At 38.1% G+C, this 23,119-nt stretch overlaps 1 protein-coding gene across 5 annotated transcripts in view; it reads left to right on the top strand.

Annotated features, from left to right (window-relative positions):
• Arhgap32 (Rho GTPase activating protein 32) overlaps positions 1 to 23,119 on the top strand; it is a 291,311-nt gene that overhangs the window by 159,232 nt on the left and 108,960 nt on the right. For all 5 annotated transcript variants that reach the window (XM_063256063.1, XM_063256064.1, XM_063256065.1 and 2 more), the window contains one exon: positions 20,207 to 20,293. In XM_063256063.1, the coding sequence (XP_063112133.1) occupies positions 20,207 to 20,293 (87 nt within the window). The remainder of the gene's footprint in view (positions 1 to 20,206; positions 20,294 to 23,119) is intronic.

Below are 23,119 nucleotides of genomic sequence, written 5' to 3'. Positions count from 1 at the left end.
TGAAAAACTTTTTTGGTCATTATTTATTTTTTGTACTATTAGTCTCAAGGCACACTTTTTTTCTATTTCAGTTATTCTGAATTTTTCCCTTGCTGCTTGAATTGAAAGTTTAGTTTTCTTTTTTCCAGTAAAGAGTTGATGATACGGATATATATCTAACTACTAGAACATGCCCATCAAAAACTAGATTTGGCATAAACCAACACTATCCAGTATTAATATGCAATTCACTGACTTCATCTTTTCTTTAGAGAAACAAAATGCTATTAGTATTAATAGTTCTGTTGCTTTCAGCTATTAAATTGGGGGTGGGGTGGGGAGTGTGAGGTATTGAACACAGAGCCTCACACCCACTAAACATGCTTAACCACTGAATTACACCCCAACTCCTGATTTTTAAAGTCATTTAGACTTGGTTATTTTTCTTTGGATAGTACTATAGTCACATCCTATAGGTGTTGATTTATAAATGTATTATGTTTGGTTTACAGAAATTAAAACCTAAGAAAAGATGATTGCTAGAAAGGGTTTCTTGTTTTAGTAATAGTATATGTAGTTTAAAAATTATGCATTTGTTACCTTGCATATACTTATTTTTCCCATTATAGTGTCTCAGTTTTCCAAAAACATTTCAAAAACTACATTTTTTTTTCCTAAAAAGAAGGCAGAAAGATCTGCAAGTACACAGAGCAGTGACCAGTATTATACTGCAACCCGAGACATTAATCTCATCCTGCCGTTTTGTGTTACATCGCCATCTACTGGGTAGTATGGTGCAGTGGAGATGTTTGCTTGCTTTATTATCTGGCTGGTTATTTGAAGCTGGCAGTGGGTATTTTTTCTTTCATCTAGTTTCATCAAAAACATTAGTTTGAATACAGGCGCTCACATTTTGATAGATCTGAGGTGTGGGAAAAGTATGAATTTGATTCCTGGTCTGAGGTTTTCTGTAGGATTTGTTCCAGGGTATCTAAAATGCTGAATCAGCTTTTATCACCAGACACATTCTTGCTTGTTACAGGGCAATGTGGAGAGGTAGTGAAGTTTCACTAAGTATAAGAATAGTGAGATTAAAAATGCAAAATTATATGTCTAGCCTGATCTGGATCTGTTCCAGTTATGTCACAGAGTGCTGTGAGAATTAAATGAACTGATACTAAAAATTAAGCCAGAGTGCTCAGCAGTACATTTTCAAGTATTTCAGAGAAAGGCAGAAGTTCAAAGCGGCATTTGGATGAAGTCAAGTCCTAATCCCTCCAGTGTCACATTTGTCCTGCTGCCCTCTAGGAAGCCTTGTCAGAATTGAGGTAGCAAAGGGGACTTCACAAAATGTACTCTCTCATTCAGGATAAATAAAAATGTAATGTAAAGAGTATTTTTTTCATTAGTTAAGATACATACACTTTGCAGGATTTACTTGTAAATATTTTTGGCTAAAAATATATTAGTACATATTACATATATAGCCATGTATGTTTTGTTTTTAAACAAAGATCATGGTAGTAGTGTGCAGTTCCTCACCCTAACCAAAAAGTTTAGTTTTCTTTAGATTAGAACAGATAAAAAACTTAGCGCTAATTTTTGGCACATTCTGTAGCAATACTTCTGTTTATGCTAAGAAATTGTTGTCCTTTGCGTGGAGGCTTTGAAATCAGAGGTTCAGATAGTGAGCTTACCAGTGTTGTTCTCATCTAGGAACTGGATTTTAACTCTGTCTTTTTGGAAATGTTCCAGTTCCAGAGTTAGAAATATGAATGCAGTTGAAAGTTCAAAAAATTTATCTGCCATCAAATACCAGTTACATATGTTATTCACCTACAGGAATTTAAGTATACATGAAAGTTAGTATTATTGAGTCTGAAGCTGTGCAGGATCTGTGGCATTGCGCTACTTGTAGTCTAGTAAGTTGACTTGTCACAATTACAGACAGACTCCAACCTAGCCATCTGTCAATCTCTCTCCCTTTCTTCTCCTCTCATGTCAGTTGAAGCATGAGATTAGAGAGAAGGCCTTTTATTTACACACAGAGTAACTTGTGTTGGTTCTCTTAAGTCCCAGATTTCCATGGAGCAGTATGGTGAGAACCAGATAAACCCTGTGTATACCATGGCATTTTGTACCACAAAAGAGGAGTTCCCCCAATTATGAAACCTGGAGATTACTTAGGATAGCTGGCATTTCTGCCCATTCTCCTTTCTTGAGATAGAGATTTGCTGTGGAATGTGTGTAAGTCTCTGGAGAACAGAAATAAAGATCTTTATTTCACACATACCCCAAAATGTCAACATATGGCTTAGGGGGGAGATTAAAGACTTTATATCTCTGAGGTGAAGCCCTCTCTTTATGGTAATCATCTTTAACCTGGGTGCCAGTGATTTTGCCCAGAAAGCTTGCAGCATGTAGTAATATGAAAACATTCACCAAGTATTGTTTCCTGGTGTATGCATCAGTAAAATGAGAAATGTGATTCTGCTTTTGTGTCATTTAGTCTCATTTTGTATATATTCTTTATACTGTAGGCATCATAATGAGCTGAGGGCAATTCTGGTATTTAAAGATGAGCAAATAAGATGTTTCAGCTGGTACTTAACTGAAGAAACAGTGTTCTGTTCCACTTTTGGAAGGGAAAACAGTTTTATTAAGATGCATGTAGTTGCCATCTTTTTCCTAATAAATTCAAAAGTATAATTTTGTCTTTTATTGATTTTTGCCTTCTATGCTGTCTTTTTTCACATTGTTGAGACAAAATACCTGATGCCCAATAAGAAAAAATTAAAACTTTATTTCTTACAGATTTTAGAGGTTTCAGTCCATACTCAACTGGTTCCATGGCAGGGTGGCATGGCTGAGGGGCAGCCAGATGGCAAGCTGCAACTGTGAACAGAGCCAAAAGAGAGAGAAAACTAAGATAGAATTTGGTACCAGTGGAGTGGGGTTGTTGCTATGACTATACCTAACCATATGGTTCAAGAGGCAGTGGCTTGTGGGAAGAGTTTGGAAAGGGTCAGAGATGTCACCTGAATACATAGAGCTGAAACTCTGTTTAGGCTGTCCTGCATGGGAGATTCCTGTCAGAGCTAGGGAAACCAGGAGATTAATAGAAAGCATGCTGGTAAGGACCAGGCTTGGGAGGTTTCTGCTGGGAAGAAGGTCTGCATTGGTTGTTGGGCTCTACATGATTTCTGTTATGGCTTGGCAGAAAGTTTGTCTTCATTTTGCTGGTACCCAGAGACTTTGCCTGAGACTAGAGGACTGGTTAATCTGGCAAAGGAAATTTCAAGGCAGTTGAATTTTGAGGCAGTGGCATGGCTATTGTTGAGGGCTTTTAGCCAGATTTATGTTGCAAATCAAGAGCAAAGAGCCCAGCAGAATGATTTAAAACATTGTAAGTTTGGCCAGGTAGCTGTGGACTGTAAAGATAGAGCTGAAACTGATAGCTGAGAAGAAACAGAGAACTAAAAAAGATGGCCTGGAGCCACCCTGGGAAGCAGAGGCCTTTCACCTTTTGGAGCCTCAAACTGGCAAAGTGCTAGAGGAGAAAGCCACAGAGCACCAGGTTCCAGAGTGGTGATGGAGTCCACAGGAGGTTCCTAAATGGTGGTAGATTCCACAATGGTAGCAGCATGGAAAAGCTTTTCCACACAATCAGGTTCAGAGAGCTGAGTGATCCAGGTACTCGACCCTACAGCCAAGAGAGAGGAAAGCCTGGCTACTGCCTCAGCTGGTAGCGGACATGAGTGGTATCCCCATGACGCTGGTTTTAGGTGCAAGGAAAAGGCACAAGTACTGAGGTTAAGACAGCTTTCACCGCGATTTCAGAAGGTCTGGGAGGCCAAGCAGTGTGCCCCTGAGAGGGCAATATGCAAAGATGTAAGGGTGAAGTCAAAGGTATAGTGGAGATTCCAGAAGTTTGGAAAAGCCAAGAACATGGGTCATCCAAGGAAAGCTGTAAAAGTCAAGCAGAATGGGTTTAGAAGCTGTAGGAGTGGAGTCACTCAAGCCTTTTGGAGCTTGCACGCAGATTGCTTCAGATGCTGAGTGTGGAGCTTCAGGACTTAATTTTGCCCTGCTGGATGTTGGACTGGCTTTGGTTCCAGTGCTTTGTATTCCCCTGTTTGTAATTTTTGGAATGGTAATGTTTCTTTTGAGCCTTTGCATGTTGGAAGTGTTTAATTTTGTTTTCATTTGTACAGGGGCTTGCAGCTAAGAGTTTGCCTGCCCCCTGGGAGGAGACCTGGGACTTGGGATTTTTCAACAGTGCTGAAACTGTTAGGACTGTGGCCACTCATGGAGATGGACCAAATGTCCTTTGTATAAAAAGGGTATACATGAGTCTTTGGGAGGCCAGGGGTGGAAAGTTATGGTTTGTGTTCCTGTGGCCATGCCTCAAGCCTCATGTAATCACGGATTCAGCTGAGTCTAGCGTTCGTGATTGGTTTGTTGTCCAGCGCTGGGATTGGTGGTGTGAGTGCTTTACCCACTCATGGGTGGAGCCACCGTACAGTGTAACAGTGGGAAGAAGGCATGTCTTTCTCTTTTTCTGTTTGCGCTTGCAGTTTACCACAGCCCGCCATGCCACTCTGCCACTTGGAGTCAGCTGAGTGTGCACTGAAACCTCCAACCTGTAAGAAATAAACCTTCCCTTCCCTAACTGTGGGCGTCAGGTATTTTGTCTCAACAATGAGAGAGAAAAATAAGACACATGCTGAAATTAAAACTTACATTTTTTTCTTACGAACCACACAAAATGTGACTCTAGTAAGGGGCTGAGTAGTTTCAGTGTTGAGAAGTAGTGAGAAGTAAAGATAGCTTAGAGGGACCACATAATACTGTGTAACAAAGATTATTTTTCATGTCTTCATCTCTTCTGCAGGCTACTAAGATAAAAGAAAGCTTGTTTACAACCTTCATAGGTGTAATACAGTGAAGTTGCAACCACTCTAGAACTATAAAAGATGAATGAAAGAATTTTTTGTACCCCTTTGTAGCCTGTTTATTAGGCTTTGCTGAATGGTTTTGGTGTGGGTGGGATGGCATATTTTTATAATGGCCTGTGCTACTTATTTTTATTCTCTATGTAGAGGAAGGACTTTTCTGAACATTTGAAGGCTTGCTGAATAAAGTTATATTTTAAAAGATCATAACAACGCTAATTGTGATAGGTTTCCATGGTGATAGAAATGTGAAGTCAGTATAGGAAAAATAAACTCCAAAGATAGATTTGAAAAGAATTTATAAATATAGGTTTTGAAAATCCTGCTTGCTATCCCTAATAAAGACCAAGGTGCTGTTAAATTGAAGGAAGTGAAAATTATTTAAATAATTGAGCTCAGGTCCACTTCTACAGGTACAGGTAGGTCAGTCTTTCACAGTGTGTACTCTTAATGCATGTGGTGCAGATAATACATCAGGCACATTAGTGCTCAGAGTTGTGGTTAGGATATCTTAAAATCTACAATGCATTCCACACAGTTTTCCTAATCACCCTCTGTATTCCAGCTACTTATATAAGCATCAGTGACAAAGTAAATAGAAAGTCTTTTCTCAGGGGAAGAAAGCAGTAAACCAATGGAAATGTAGTAAATGTAAAAGTGCTTGTAGGCAGAGGGGAACAATATCCAGGTGAGGAAAATAATGTATATAAGGAACTTGGGAGGGAAGAGAATGAATAGGAAGAATGATTGTGGGGAATGTGGTTTGGAAGATACTTGGAATAAAGCTACAGAGGTCCTTCAGTGATGATGCAAGGTATTTAGAATTAGTTTTTTTAAGTAGGAGCTGGAGAAAAAAAGAGTATCATGACCAGTGTGTAATGGGAAATGGAGAGAGACCACTTAAAGCTAGAGCAGTAGCAGCAGAAAGGAAATGGAAAGGGCTGAGAGACATGTTTTGAGAGGAAGGGGAGATTAATGATTCAGAGGTTTGGCTTACAAATGGAGCCAGGGAATATAAAAAGGTGGCACAGGAGAGGGGAAGAGGTAGAGAGTCTAGTCTGATTAGCTCAGGAAGTTGGGTAAAAGGTCACCTACTTTCTTTACTTGGGAGTGAGGAAAGATAGGGAATTCCGTCTTGAAATTGAACACCACGTTTCAGTGAAACAATGTCTGTTTATTTATTCCTCAGATGCATAGTGATCGCTTCCTAAGTTTCAGGTATTTTTCAATATGCTAGAGATTAGGCCCTCTTGTGCCTTTCATTTTTCCTAACAGATGATGGTTAAGATATGTCAGATATGTATTATAACTATTTTTACCCCAGTTTGTGACTAGCTTTTCACTTTACTAGAGTTCATATTTTCAGTTTCTTATTGTTCCCCTTTCATGTTTTAGTTAAGAAATTCTTTGGTGTCTTGTGGCATAACGATATTTTCTTATACCTCCCTTGCCATTGTCGTTGATTTTCACAGGTAGGTGTTTAATCCACTTGAAGATAGGAATCTTTTTCCATAATTATTTTACTCTGTAAACTGAGTAGTATTTCCTTTTGCCGGTGATTTTTAAGTTTTCATTGATCATAAATCAGTGTTTAAATATGTTTGTCAGCTGTTGGCTGTCTTCTTTTCTGTGGATCTTTGGACTGTCTCTGTACAGGTACTACACTGTCTTGAGATACTGTGCATCACACACCTCAAAACTTGGTGACCTAAATCAGTATTTTACGACTCCTGGACTCCTGATTCAGATGGGCAGTTAGTGTTGGTCCCTTGGTTCTTTCACGCAGTCTCAGTCAGGTTGGGGTGCTTGGGTAGAAGTCTGGTATGTCCCTCATCTCCTCAGCAGCCTCTCTTTCTACATGGCATCTCGTCTTGCTGAGCCTTTCATGTGATCTCTCTTCTAGCAGGGCAGCAAAGACCTTTCATGTGATAGCTTCAGCCCTCAAGAGTAAGTGACCAGCAGCTGTTAGACCTTTTAATGGTTGATCTTGGAAGCCCCAGAACTTTGTTTCTCAGTGTTAGTGGTTTTTCCATTGATACTGGTTCAAGTTTAGCATGCATTAAAAAATAGGGGCATAAATCCTGTCTGCCGAGAGGAGGAATAGCATGTGCATCCACAAAGGCACTGAATTACAGCTTCACAGAAAGTCTTATTAGCTGGTAGGTTATGTCTCCTGACCTCAGAATGGCCCTGGTTAACTCTAGCCTAGAAAATGTGTATTTTCCATATACATTTTAGGTTCCCCTTGGTAGTCCTTCGGGAAAAAACAAGTGTTGAAATTTTAATAGGAATTACATTTAATTTATAGGTTGATTGAGATTTACTGCAGTAACATACTCTTTTCATATTTATTTGCATTTATATTTTCCTTCACATCTTTCAGTTTTTGGCATTTTTTGTGATACTGTACATTCCTTTTATGCTTTTAAATTTTGAAATTAGATTTTATCAGTTATAGCAATGCAACTGATTTTTCATCTTTAAAATACTTTTAAAATGTTTTAATGAGTTTTAATTTATGTACCTTAAAATTCACTCAGAGTATATAATTCACTAACTTTTAGTATATTGACAATAGCCATCACCAAAGCCCAATTTTAGAAGAGTTTCTTACTCTTAGAAGAAATTTTGTAGCATTTGTAGTGTTCTCTTCCTGACCCTGCCCTGCTCTCTTCCAGTCCTGGGCTGCCTCTAATATATTTTGGTTTTTATGTATTTGCCTGCTGTAGACATTTCATATCAGTGAAATCATACAACATATTATGTGATCTTTTGTGACTTCTTTCACTTAGTATAATGTTTTCAGGGTTCATTCAACTTACAATGTATGTTAATACTTCATTACTTTTTATTATTAAATAGTGTTTTGTTGTATGGATACATAGCACAATTTTATACATTTAAAAATTTGTGTCTTATAGTCCTGTTAAATATTATACTGAGACTTCTGAGGGACAGTATCTGTTGATTCATTTATTTTCCTGAATGGCCTATGTATTCTTGTTTACTTATATACCTTCTGACATTTTTGTGATATACTGGAGAACTGAATATTATAAAGTAGTAAGGTCATGTTTTCTTTCTCCAGGATTTACTGTTTTTAATTATTAAACAATTCAGTTGTCTCTTTGTTTAGTGATTTTTGTAGGCTCATTTGTCATTTTGTCCCAGATGCTCATGGAGGACTTTTCCATTGTGTTCAGGTAGGGTTTTGTCTGGTGTTTTCCTGATATAGATGATCCATTTCTGGCAGCCTTTAAATGTTGCCTCTGTGCTAAAATACTCCTTAAGCACTCAGCCCCCATGCTCTTGCAGATCTGCCGTGGCCTTTCCTTCCTGTTGCACTTAACCTTAGGGCCAGCTGGAAATTGAAAGAGTAGGGGACTTAACTCATGAGTCAGTATGCAGCCTGCTCATGTATTTGGCTTTACAGATTCTGTAGAAATCCAGAAAATCATTAAAAACTACTTTGAGAACCTGTATTTTAATAAGATGGAAAACAGAAGAAATGGACAGATTCCAGTATCCATATGAATTACCAAAGCTGAATCAAGAAGATATAAAAATCATAAATAAGCCAATATCAATCAGTGAAATAGAAAATATAATTAAAAACCTTGCAATGAAGGTTCTAAAAGGTTCACTGCTGAATTGTACAACAGGTGTAGAAAAGACCTTATGCCACTACTTCTCAAACACTTTAATGAAACTGAAAGGGAAACAACAGTCCCAGATCATTCCTGGAAGCAAGTATGACCTTACGAAAACCAGAAAAAGATCCAGCCAAGGTAGAGAACTACTGGCCAATCTGTCCAGTGAACATAAATCCAAAAACTCTCAGTAAGACAGTGGCAAACAGAATGTAGTAAGTCACCAAGAAGATTATACACCTTGACCAAATAGGATTCATCCAAGGGATGTAGGAATGATTCAACATATGCAAATCAATATTTGTAATACACTGCATTAATAGAGGCAAAGACTTATTAGATATCTACAGTGTTTTATCCCACAGCACCATATGATCATTTCAATAAATGCAGAAAAAGTTTTTCACAAAGTCCAACAGTCATTCACGATAAAAAATAAAACCTACATAAAATTGGAATATATGGTCATTATCTGAATCTGATCTCAAAACAGCAGCCAAATTCACACTAAGTGGACAAAAACTGAAAGCTTTCACTATAAAATCAGGAAGAAGACAAGGATGTCCACTGTCACCAGTCTTACTCAGCATAGTTCTAGAAACATTAGGCAGAGCAATTCGACAAGAGAAAGAAATAAAAGGAATAAAGATAGGAAAAGAAGAAGTTAAATTATCCTTATTTGCAGATGACATCATACATCACAGAGAAGACCCCAAAAACTTCACCAAAAGACCTCTAGACTTAATAACCAGATTTAGTCGTATAGCAGGATACAAAGTCAACACTCAACAGTTAATAGCATTTCTGTACACACGCTTGCTGAGAGAGAAATTAGGGAAATACCATCTTTCACAGTAACGAAAAAAATGAAGTACTCAGGAATCAATCTAACAAAGGAAGTAAAAGAACTCTACATTGAAAATTACAGTATTCTGAAAGAAGAGAGTGAAGAGGATATCAGAAAATGCAAAGATACTGCTTGCTCATGGGTATAAAGACCTAACATAGTAAAAATGGGCATATTTCCAAAATTATTATGCAGATATATTATCCCAATCAAAATATGCACTTTCATTTTCTTATGCCAGAGAGACCATGCAATATTTACACATATGTCCAGTTTATTACACTTAACAGTATGGTCTAAGGTCTATCCATTTAGCTATAAACGCCTCAGGTTTATACTTTTTTTGACAAGGTAGTACTCCAATGTATAAAAAATCTTTTTTATCCACTCATGATAACTCACTGCATTCTGTTTGCCAATATTTTATTGAGGATTTTTGCATCTATGTTTATTAGTGAGATTGGCCTGTAGTTCTCTTTTTTCGTTGGATCCTTCTCTTTTTTTTTTTTTTTTTTGGTATATGGATCATACTTGCTTCCAGGAGTGACTTTGGGTGTATTGTTTCCCTTTAAAATGTATTTTTTAAGACACAATAGAGGTCTACTCTGCCATAAAGAAGGATACACTTCAGACTTTTATAGCTAAATAGATGCATCTTGAGACAATACTCTTAAGTAAGTAGTTTGAATACATATGTATAAATACTGCATTGAGAAACCAAAATTATGAATAAGGACCCAAATTTATAATAGATATTGGGGAATGAGAACAAAATATTCAAATGAGAAGGAGAAGAAGGGAGGGGACCGGGGAGTAGAAACAAGGAAAAAAGTTACTTGAGCATGACTTGGCTGTGTACCTCTATCTGGAATATTGATCTTCTAAAAATATAGAAAATCCATTGCCAAGGCCCTGGTGTGTGAGGTGCTTACTATTTTATAATGAAACTGCTTCTCGTGTGTAAAAAAATAAACTGAAGTTTTAGACAGAAATATTACCTTCCTTTTTCCAATTTGGAAGTTATATAAGTTTTTTTTCCTATTCTTAAGTGACACAATTACAATTTTACCTTGAATGTCTAATTTAATGTCTAAAGCTTGTCACTTTCTACTGCCTCTGTTGTAGTTTCAGCTCCTGAAATATTTTAGCTGTGGTTACTCCTTGTATTCCAGGTTAATTTTGTTCAGATGATAGTTTTGTCGTTTTAGCGCCTATAAATAATTATTGTTTTCATACAGTTAAATTTTGTTTTCATACATGTACTTATCTGTTGAAATTTTTGTTTAGTATATTTGCTTTATATCTCAGTTTATGCTCCTAGAATCCTTTTTTGTGCTCCCAAGTACATATGTTAGAACTGCATTTAGTGAGGTTTTGTTACTCACTTTTATTTTGCAGAAAATGGTTATTTTATATGGTTTTAATTTTTAATGGTAGTTTAGTTATGAACAAAATCTTGGTCAATTTCTTTTCTCAGAACTTGATATTCTTAACCTGTTCCATCTGTTATGTTGCAAAGTTAGATATTTTATATTTACTGAGATATTTAAGTTTCTAGAACTGTTCATTACTCCTGCAGTTTTGTGGTTTTGTCTGGTACTGTTTTCCTTTAGTTTGAAGTTTTGTTTTTAGCTTTTCTGGGGTTGGTCTGTTGCAGAAAAATGGTCTTGTCTTTTGTCATTTCTGAATGTCTTTTTGTTGCTTAAATTCATGAAGGTTATTTTTGTGGGACATATTGATAGCTTTTCTTTCAGAATTTATGTTTTCTCTTTGTCTTGTCTCCTGTCATGTTTCTGATTAAATTTAGGTGTCATTTCCCCCTTTAGCAGTATGTTTCTGCTTTAAAGATTGAAAGCTTTTTTTTCTTTATTATTGTTGTTTAAAAGTATCATTATCATGTTCCTATTACTGATTTATTTATCCTAATTTGGGATTTATTGAGTTTCTTGAATTTGAGGTTGATATCTTTTGTGAATTTTGGGAAGTTCTCAGCTGGCATCTCATCAGATACTTCTTTTTTCACAGTCCAGTGAATTTATTTTGTAAAACCAATATTTATTTGTTTATTTAACAGTAAACTTTCCACTACAAACCTCGAATACATGAAAGATGCTCCAAAGGCACGTGTAAGAGAACTCATAAAACCCAAACTCAGTGTTTTCTTATGATATTAGCTGGTACAAAGATAAGGAAAGTACGCTGTTTTCACAGTAGCAACTATATTGTGTGCATAAAATGGTTCCTGGGTGAATATGAACTGTTCACATTTTGGTTCCAAAAGAAAACAGTTCAATTTAAAAGTCAGTGCTTTGTCTGGTTTTCCATAGTGTTCCTGCTGATTTCAGCTTCAAAATGTGATGTGTACATCTTGAGTGATTAGCTCACATTGTATTGCACTGATAAAAATTAAGTCCTTCCCTTTGTTTGAAGTAACCCAGAGACTCACCAGCTTCACGTAGAGAGACTCAGACTGTAACTGATGACAAAGTTTTCATCAGACACTTCTGCCCCAGTTTGCTTTTGTCTCCTTGTGTACTCCAGGTGTGTCTGTGGTTATCTGTCTGACAGTCTCAGAGAACGGACTGTACTGTTGATTCTTTTTTTTCTTTGTGTTTTACTTTTAATGATTTCTGCTCTCTTCAAATTCATTTTGTCTAGGTTGTTGCTAATGTCTGATATAATAATTTTCATTTCTTTTGAAATTTTTTTTTGTGTTATTTAGAATTGATTGCAGGGCCTTTGCACTAAGCTGCATGCTGATCCCTTTTTAAATTTCCATTTGCTAAGGTGATCAAACTAGGCTTGAATTTGTGCTTCTCCTGCCTCAGCCTCCCAGTGGACTGGGATTACAGGTGCCTTTTGAATTATTTTTTAAAGTTTCAATTTTTGCTGGAATTCTCAAATGTTACTTTGACTAGTCTGAGTTACTCATGTATATGGAATCATACAGTATGTCTATTTGTGACTAGCTTATTTAACGTGGCTGTGATGTCCTTAGCTTGGTTATCTATATAGTTGTAGCCTATGTCACAGTTTTCATTCTGCTTTTTCACCTTTTGAGGTTACTTGGGTGACGTCCATGTTTTAGTGACTGAGAATAATGCTGCTGGAATACAGTTTATTAATATCTCTTTGTGACCCTACTTTCAATCTTGTGTGCACACAGACATGGTGCTGAATCATGTAATAAAGTCTAGATTTAACCTTTTGAGGATCACCATGCCACTTTGCACAGTTGCTAAGCAGTTTTATAAAATTGCCACCAACAGTGCACAGGTGTTCCAATTTTTCTACATCCACACTAGCATTTTTTTTTTGGTCTTTTTCCTTTTTTCATCGGTACCAGGGATCAAACTCACGACTGCCTGCTTGCAAGGCAGGTGCTTATTCCGCTGAGCTAAATCTCCAGCCCCTCACACTAGCATTTTTGTACTCTGTTTTTTGGATGATAACTATCTTCATGGATATGAGGAGCTATATCATTATAGTTAGGATTTGTAGTTCCTTAATGATTAGTGGTGTTGAACATCTTTTCATGTGCTTATTGAGTGTTTGGATGTCTTCTTTGGAGAAGTACCCATTCAAGTCCTTTTTCCATTTTGAGAATTTGTGTTTTTGTTGTTGAGTTATGGGAATTCTCTACATATTACAGGCATTAATCTTTAAAAATGATTTGCAAATATTTCTTCCTATTCTATGGGTTACTTTTTTCCACTCTGTAGATGTTTTTCATGCAAAAATTTAAAAACTTTCGTCAAGTCAAATTTGCATTTTGTAGGGGCTGGGGATTTAGCTCAGCGGCATAAGTGCCTGCCTTGCCAGCAGGCAGTTGTGAGTTCAATCCCTGGTACCGATAAAAAGGAAAAAGACAAAAAAAACTTGCATTTTGTGATCTATCAAAGAAATGGTCAAATTCAGTATCATGATTTTGCCTTATGTTTTCTTCAAAGATTTTTGAACTTTATATCTAGGTCTTTGATCTGTTAGAGTGAATTTTTAATATATAGAGTTTGGAAAGTGTTACAATTTATGCCTGGATGTTCCCCTAAAGCCTCAGGTGGTCACGGGGAGCAGGCTTTTCAGAGATGGCTGAACCTAGCGTTTGTGTTTTTTTGTAGTTCAGTGATGGGATTAAGAGTGTGAGCACTACACCCATCCAGGATGGGTACCCTGCGTACAATATAAGGGGCAGAAAGTAGTTTGTCTCTCTCTCTCTTGTTGATTTTGCTGTCTTCTGCAGCCATGAAGGGTTGCCCCTCTATCATGGGCCACCTACCTAGGAGCCAGCCAATTATAGATTGAAACATCTACAAACTGTAAGCTAAATAAACCTCCCCTCCTTTAACTTTGGATGTCAGGCAACTATTTCAAAGAAAACGAGATCTTATGTGGATTTCCTGTTGTCTTTTTCTGAAATCCTGTGTTACTTGCATTGCTTTACTGTGCTCTGCTTTGTTGTGTTCTGTTCTGTTGATTTTGTTTTATCCTGTTTTAAAAAAAAACTTTGAGTGTCAGGTATTTCGTTTTGATTAGAAATGTAAGACACAAAGGTTACAAAGTCAGTCTTTTGCATGTGGATGTTGAATTTTCCCAGAAGCATTTGTTGAAAGCAGCATCGTTTCTCTATAGTGTGGTCTTAGCATCTTTGTCAAAAGTCATTTGACTATACTCGGGAGTTTTGTTTATTTCTGGGCTCTGTTCTGTTAAATTGTTCTGTATGTCTGTTTTTATGCCATTACTATATGTCTTGATTACTGTAGCTTTGAAGTAAGTTTTGAGATCAGGAAAGGTGAATCATTTTTGTTCTTGTTCGTGATCCAACTGTTGAGGCTATTTGGGATCTGTTGAGATTGCGTTTGGATGGGTTTTCTCTTTTCTCCAGAATGTTACTTTATGTTGGTAGGAATTGTATTGAATCTATAGATTAATTTGGGGGTAGTATTGACATTTTAAAATACTGTTAAGTCTTTGAATCCCTGAACACAGAACACCTGTCCATTTGCTTAGTCTTTTCTTACAGTAGTGTTTTATTCTCTTGGATAACACACAAAATTCTGTTCTTTTAATGATAACTCCATGCTTCCCCTTTTTGGTTGGTGATGTCATAGAATTACAGTTTTTAACTTTTTACTTTCAAACAAGAACTTAATAATCCATCCTGTTCTTTTTCTCCTTTCTTCTTCACTAAGGATCAAACCCACTGAGCTGTTTCCACTGCCCATTTAATTAATTAATTCACTGATTAGTTAATTTAGAGACAGGATCTTGCTAAATTGGCCAGGCAGGACTTGAATTTGGGAAATCTTTTGCCAAAATACTGAGTTCCCATCCCAAAATGCTGAGATTACACTTTGGATGTGCTGCCCCACTGTGCCTGGTGAACTAATAATTCTTGTGAATGCAGTAGTCTCTTAAATTACATAGGAAACAAAATGTTGAATTATAAACCAAAATTATTGTAATACTAACTTTTAGACCTAATTTTTAAAAATATCAATCCCTTAAATCCTGTAGATAACAAGTATTGTAGAGTTACAGTTGTCATTCGAATAAAAGCAGTTTTTGTGAGTGTCCTCACCCTGAGAATTTCTTGTAGGGCAAGTCTATGAACGTCCTGGGCTTTTCTTCTGATGGAAGCATTGTAATCCCCTCCCCCGCTTATCTCTTTCATTTTTAAAGGACCATTTTTCCAACCCTAAGATTCTTGGTTGGTGGTTGTTTTCTCTAGCTCTTTGAGCATACTGACCCCTGCCTTCTGGGCCCTAGCATTTCTGTTGGGAAGTTGTTGCTTATAATTGAGGACTACTCTTTTATGATGAGTTGAGTTCTCTCCTTTGCGTTTTCCTGTGTGTGTGTATGTGTGGGGAGATTTACAAATTTGATTATTCTGTGTTTTCTGGATCTCATAGAGGTCACCTTACCTTGTTCATTTGTACCGTGGTTGTAAATATTCTTCCATTTTATCAAATTTAGGAAGGTTTTGGCTTTTTTTTTTCCTTCAGGCCCCTTTGCCCCTTTTCTCTCTCCTACTTTGGGACTCTGACATGTCTGTCTGATTGAAATCCCCAGGATCCAATAAGGCTCTTTCATTTTTATTTAGTAATTTTACTTTCTTTTTTCTTTTTTTTTTTTTTTTTTAGTAATTTTACTTTCTTTTTTTTTTTTTTTTTTAAGTAATTTTACTTTCTATTCCACAGACTTTGTTTTCACTGCTGTGTTTTCAAGTTCACTGATGCTTTTTCTACTTGCTCTAGTATGCCATTGGCTCCAGCTAGTGGATTTTTCTTTGGAATTATTGTACTTTGGAACTATGAAATGTTTTTGTTTCTTTGTGGATCTTTATCTCTTTATTGGTAATGTTATGCATTCGTATATGGTTTCCTTGACTTCCCCCACATATTCTTGTAGTTCTTTGAGCGGTATGAAGACTGTTGTCTGTGTAGTATATCTGCTATAATGTCTTTTTCAGAAAGCTTCTGTTGATTCATTTACTTTGAGTCTTTCCAGTCTTTTTAAATAAGCTTTGTGGTTTATTATTATTATTTGATAAATGAACATTTTAATCTAATAGTGTGGTGATCGTGCGAGTTAGGCTCCCACCCCCCTTCTCCAGGGCTTTTCTATTTATTGTTGTTTATTTTTTATTGTCTTGTAGTACTATACATTGAACTTAGGGCCTTACACATTCTAGGCAAGCATTCTGCCAGTGAGCTGTATCCCAAGTCCTTTTTATTTTTTATTTCGAGACTTAAAACTGCCCAAAACGGCCTCAAATTTGCAACCCCCTTTTGCTCCAGCCTCTGGAAAATCTGGGATTACTACAAGTCTGTGCCACCACTCCTCCCCCCACCCAATCTTGTAGGTGGCATCAGTACTAGGGATCAGCCTAGGGTGTAAATCTGTCTTCCTCGGTAATTTTTGAGCCTGCATGACACCCCTGGGTGTGCTTCACTTTCTGATATACCATGTATTCGCACTTGCTTTTACATGTGCACCTAGTCTTTCACATAGAAAGAGCGAAGTGAATGAGAGAGCTGGGGAGGGGAAATGGCTTTAGCCCTGAAATCCTTGGAGGTCATTTTAGGTGGAGCAGATGGACCTGGGACACTAGGGAGAGGTGCAGCAACAGCAGCCCCATCTCTCCCTCAGTGACTGGGGCAGTGGTGATCAGTCGTCATAGGGGTTCCCTGCTGGTTAGAGCCGGGGTCCTTTTTGCATCCCCTGGCTTCTTTAAGGTGGATGAAGTCTGAATGTGCAGCAGCTGTGCACAAGATGCCCTTGAACACTCTGGTGTGAGCTGTGGGAGCTGGTAGAGTGTGAGGAGCTGAGAGTGATGAGAATGAGCCACAGCGTTCTTGTCCACGCTTTCCTCTGGAGGATGTAAGCCTTTGACAGACACCAGGGTTCCAAAGTAGACAGATTCTGCCAGTGTACTGTTGTCCAGGTGGGGAGACACATTCGTGTGCCTCCCACTCCGCCTGTTTTCCAGAATCTTGTCCTTCCCATGTGTTCCTGCATACAGTTTACCTTGTCAACTAAGCTTCAGAATCTGTCATAGTTTACATTCTCTTACTGGTTCATTTTTAGGAGTTTTATTTTATGTTTCCTCTCATGACTTGGATCACATTCCTTCCATGTTTTGCAGATTTTTTTACAAATATGTTATATAAAAGTTGTTGAAGCTGATATATGGTATTTCTTTTGGGAAGGGGCTTAGTCCCTTCACCTGTCTTTGGACTAACAGGTCTTGAGCTGGCATCAATCACTACCAGGGTATCATGCAGAGTACGCATGACTCTTGTGTCTCAACAGAAGTCGCATCACTTTCTGAAAACTCATCTTCATACAGACCAAGCTGATCTGTCTTTGCTCATGATCTCTTGTTTGTGGCAGCTTTAAATACATTTAAATACTTTGGAGCTTGGGCCTAGAGGTTTCTTTAATGGAATATTTAAGACTGGCTAGGGGCTGAAGATCTCTGGGCTTCCCTGTGAAATAGTCTGCTGCCTGAGGGACACATGTGCCCTGTACTTGATGCAGTGTGGCTGCTGCTTCTCGTGCCCTCCAGTTCTTCCCTCAGCTGGGTTGCCACCTGCGAAGGTCTGCAGTGTCTTCCTGGGTGTTTTCTCAGCTTTTCTGTGCCTCCTTGTCTTCAGCATGGTCCTGAGCACTTTGAGGCTTATACCTCGGTTCTTCTTCCTGCTCCCAGACTATGGAGGCGAGCTGCTTTGGCTTGGGGGCCACTCTACTATTCAGGGGTTCCTCTCTCCATACTCTGCTCTTCCTTGGCATTTGATGCACTAGCCCTGGCAGTACCGGTGGTGAATCTCAGGGGATCTGTTGATGGGTAGGCATTGACCTTGCACCTTATAATGCTACTTTGCCACTACAGACTGTGTGTAGTCAGATTCCAGTTGGCTTCTCCTCCTCCTGTCGCAGCCAGATGCTCATCCTTTGCTCACCTTAGGGCTCCTCAGTCTTTTCTGTCTCAGGAAAGTCTTGTCACTTTTTGAAACTGTCATTTTTAGGTTTCTTTTTACTCTAAATTATTTAAGTTCTGATTTTTTGTAGTGCATGTAGTTTATTTTGATTAATATGAAAATGATGTTAGTCTGTGAACTACTTCTACTTAGTGCTGGAAATCTTAAAAAAATAACTTCCACAGACATTGTTCCTCTAACTACAGAATATATCCTCATCAGCCTTGTTTTTCTTTCAGTATTAAATGTGTAATATATTGTATTACACTATTAAGTGTTTCCTGAGTACCAGACACTTTGGTCAGTATTCTCTGTGCTCCACCATATTCAGTACTCATAAAGAAGGGGTGGAGTTACATCATTCCCATGTTTTTGTTTGAGAAACTAAACAGGTTGGTCAGTATTACATGCTGAGTCATTGTTGCTTCTGAACTCAGGGTTGCCCCTCTTTGAACTTTCTATGCAAGTTTGAATTAAAAGAAGGGACATATATATAATATACGTGAGTAAAACAAATGGAGTATAAGAAAGGTGACAATCCAAGCAGCATGATGGAACGAGAGAGTTAGTACTCAGCTAGGTACTGGCACAAAGTGAAGAGTATCCATTCTGTTGCAAAGTCCATTGGAGACTGTGTGCCTCATTTAAAAGTGATGATCACCTGCTCATAACATGGGCAACCAAAATGAGTATCCATGTCTTAGAGGAAGAGGCCCATGGGGCTGGGATATAGTTCAGTGGCACAGTGCCTGCCTGGCAAGTGCAAGGTCCTGAGCTCCATTCACAGTAACTTCTCCTTCCCCCCAAAACAAAAACAACGCCCCCCAGACAAGAACTACAGTTGGTCAGTAAATATGTGAAACAGTGTTCAGCATCTCTGACCGCTAGAGAAATGCAAATTAAGACAACACTGAGGTTCCACTTTACCCTAGATAACAATGGTCGTCAACAAAAATCAAATAATAGCAACCACTGGCAAGACTGTGAGGAGAAAGGACCCCTCGTACACTGTTGATGAAATGTAAACTGGTACAACTGCTGTGGAAGTCTGTGTGGCAATTGCTCAAAAACTAAAGATAGAAATTCTACTTGACTCTGCTGTTCTCCTTCTGGTTGTTATCCTGGAAGATAAATATGTCATAGTACAGTGATGTATACTTAATCATGTTTACAGCAGCACAAACTCATAACAGCTAAATCTTGGAAGCAGCCTATATGCCCAAGAACAGATGAATGGAAAAAGAAAATGTAGTATTTATTCACAGTGGAATACTAGTCTGACATAAAGAAGGATAAATGAGCTATTTATAGGAAAAACAGATGTACCTCATGACTGTAGTGTTAAGTAAAATAAATCAGACTCACAAACTTAAAAATGAAGAGCAAAATAAAAAATAATAGGAAATAGGGAGATAGATCTTTTTCAAAATAGGAGGAGGCCAGGAAGTGCAGGGAAGGGTGAGGAGGGAAAGCGAAGGAGAAATAAAAACAGTATATCTTATGTACATATAATAATGGGGAATATAATCATGTACTGCAAATATATACCAAAATTTTTTTTAAAGTCAGGCCTGGTGGCATAAGCTTGTAATCCCAGCACTTGAGAGGCTGAGGCAGGAGGATTGCTGTGAGTTTGAGGCCAGCCTAGGCTACATAGTGAGTTCGAGGCCAGCCTAGGCTACATAGTGAGTTCAAGGCCAGCCTGGACTACTTACAGAGACCCTGTCTTAAAATTTTTTTCTTTTTTAAAAAGATGATGGTCACTAATCAGCTATTGTTGCTCATGTTAGAAAATGCGGGCCTAGGGTTCCCAACTTCCTAGTTTTTCAATAAAATGCAAAATATATATGGCCTCTAACCTCCCACAGGTTGGATGCTCATGTAAATGCAAATTGAATAAAAGCCAGTGAGCAGGCCTGCAGAGTGAGTGTGAAGTCAGACAGGTCTGCAGGCCCCGTCTGTTTTCTGGAAGGCCGGTTTGCAGTGCCCATAATGGAGTCCTTGCTCCCGTAAGCTGTTAAGTGTTACCGTCCTTCAGTGCGGGTTTAGGGCCTGCTCTTAACACGTGCACTGAATAAAATGAGGCCGTGCCAAATTGGACCTAAGGTACCAAGACAGTTCTTGGAACTGTGCTGTTTATTAAAGTCCAGAATTCTTTGGTTTTCTGCTTTATGTCATAAAACTGTAGAGGCCCGTCTTACGTTTAGTTGATGTGAGAGTCCAGGCGTTGGGTTTATTCTTGCTCCTGACTCATGTCTCTATGTCCCTCTCTTTCCCTTTTTTTCTGTGACATAGCTTTCACTTTCCGAAGAGCAGAACGAAGTAATGAAAAATGGCTGTGACCCTAAAGAGCTGGTCTACCTCGTGCAGATTGCCTGTCAGGTAATTGTGTGGTCTGTCCTCCACTCATACAGTGTTGGTAAGAATTATCTTCTTACTGTAGCGTGCTTCTCACATTGCTGAAAGGAGTAAAGCTCACAGATAGTTACTTACACTGAAGTGAAATGGAGCTATGAAAGACTATTGGAAAAGGAAATAAAATTGGGTGTGATGACATAGCAGTAATTTCAGTACTGTGGGAGGCTGAGGCAGGAGGGTTAGTAGCAATTTTGAGCCAGCCTCTTACTGGTGTGGAGGCAGGAGTGCAAGGACTGAACCTCCTAAAATGTGAGCCAGAGTAAACCTCTTCCATAGGTTTTGGGGTGTTGGGTATTTGGTCCCAGTGTCTTAACAAGACCTTGTCTTAGAGGGCAAAGTGCTGGAGGGGTGTAGCGCAGTGTGATGTGAAGGCCCTGGCTTTCATCCCCAGTACCACAAAAGCAAACCAAAAATCAGTGGTGGTTGGGGGCTGGGGATTTAGCTCAACAGCATAAGTGCCTGCACTTTGCAAGCAGGCAGTCGTGAGTTTGATCCTTGGTACCGATAAAAAGGAAAAAGACAAAAAAAAGAAAAAGAAAAAAAAATATCAGTGGTGGTCATGGTCACCCAGATGTTGTGTTTTCTTGTTCACGGTCATGTTGACATTTGTGCACATTCTCAAGGGTGAAATAATCAGTTATTAAATCAGTTTTATAGAACTTTATTATGTATCCATAAGTAAAAATACTTCTTACAGCATCAAAAAGATGCCATTTACTGATCACTGGATTACCTTGATCATATAGTCTTGAAGCCTGCTATTTCTTGACTGCTAGATTAGAGCTGCCTGCTCACTTCCCCATATCAGGTATTGAACCCAGTACCTTTCCACTGAACTTTATCCCTAGTCCTTTATTTATTTCGTATTTTGAAATAGGGTCGCACTAAGGCACTATGTTGCCCAGGTTGGGCTAAAACTTGTATCATCCTGCTTTAGCCTCCCAAAGTGCTGGAGTTACAGGTGTCTGCCATCGTACCTGGCTAGATGAAAAGTTTTTGAGAGTAATTACCATGATTTATTCTTAATAAGATAGATTTATTTATTTATCTATTTATTGTCTTTTTTTTTTTGAGACAGGGTTTCACTATGTAGTTCAGGCTGGCCTTGAACTCACTTTATAATAAAGACCAGGCTGGCCTCCAACTCACAGTGATTCTCCTGCCTTAGTCTCCTGAGCGCTGGGATTACAGGCGTATACTGCCATGCCTGGCTTCTTAACGAGTTTTAAAATATATCATTTGCTGCAACTCTTTCATCTAGTAAGCAATGAGTATACTCCTATTAATATTTATTTCACATGCACTGAGCCTTCTGGCTGTTAGTGAATTTGATACTACAAAGAAAGTGTTTCAAACAAAGCCTTTTTCTGCACAAAGTTTTTAGCTTTCTTTCAAAGAGAGTAAGGGACATGTATTTTTTTTATCAAAATATAATACTTATATTTCTAAAGTTAATGGTATGAAAAAGTCAGATGCTTACATCAATGTAAATTCTTGGTTTTGTTGATTTTAAGGAAAGCGTTCCAAAAACTAAATGATTTTATTTTTCAATACCAGAACATGAGATTGGAAGTTGAATTTAGTTTGCATATAAAGAAGATAGCCAGAGTCTCATATTGTTCATAAATGTTTTGCCTGTCGTCTAAGTTTCTTTGAGAAAATAAGCATGTTTCAGTGACTAAGTCTTCTGTCATATTTCATAAAATGATTCTACTTGGTGTTAAAAAATTATTCCACTTAGTGAGTTGAGTTTTTAATTTAAGATTTAACAACAGGCAAAGTTTGCAACTTTGCATTTAATGAATTTTCTCTTTTAGGCTATAGAAGCAGTGATAATTAGAGATACTGTAAACTCAAAAAGGTTAATTGTCTTCAGCTGTCTTACTGTTCTATTTGTGAATAGGTACCAGGGGTATACATTATACAATTGATACTGGGTCCTTGGGTCAGTCCAAGATAATACAGTTACACAGGTAACTGTTACATAAGTGTTTGTTACAGTGTGCTTCTTTACTTCTCTCACACACATGCATACACACCTGCTTAATCTTGGTGATCTGTGTAACAAAGCAGGAAGAATTTCCTGCTTTGGTTAGGCAGAATTTGCATAGCTAAGATTGATTGATGAAACCGGGGGGGGGGGGGGGGGAAGAAAAGACAGAAACAAAAGTTGTAAGACAGTGCCTGCCTCAGCAAGTGGCAAGACCAATGAACAGGCCTTTACTGACTTGAAGGATGGTTTTGTTAGGAGAAGGTGAGCATCAGTGATGTCTTAGTTACTTCCTTTCTTGCTGGGACAAAATATCTGATACCTAAAACTTACAGGAGAAGAGCTTTATGGGAGCTCACATTTCAGAAGTTCAGTGCTTTCATGTTTGGCCCTAAGGCAGAAGGATATGGTAGAAAGGCCTGATCGGAGGTAAGCTGCTCACCTCATGATAGACAGGAAGCAGAGGTAGAAGGGGAAGGCCAGGAAGGGAGATAAAGCTTTCCAATTTATGCCTCCAGTGACACCAGCAAACCTCCCTAAAGCAAACCAGTTATAACACCCCTATAATAGTTCCACTCACCCCACGAGTGCATGAGGTTAGATTAAAACCATAACAAGTGAGTTGATTTTTATGTGAAAATATCAGATCCTCTGCTGATAAACTTTTAAGAGGTGAGTCAAAATCTTGTCTTTATCTAGAATACATGATTATAAGAATGAATTTAAATATCCCTTTATAACCTAAATACACAGTGTGATTGAAAATACAGTGGATGTTCAAACTATAAATACTTGTTAGT

This window comes from Cavia porcellus, unplaced genomic scaffold, assembly GCF_034190915.1.
Source record: "Cavia porcellus strain 051 isolate PalLab524CR breed Dunkin Hartley unplaced genomic scaffold, mCavPor4.1 scaffold_9, whole genome shotgun sequence".
Taxonomy (NCBI): Eukaryota; Metazoa; Chordata; class Mammalia; order Rodentia; family Caviidae; genus Cavia; species Cavia porcellus.
The sequence above is the reverse complement of the archived record's forward strand: the minus strand, read 5'-3'. Positions and strand labels throughout refer to the sequence as shown.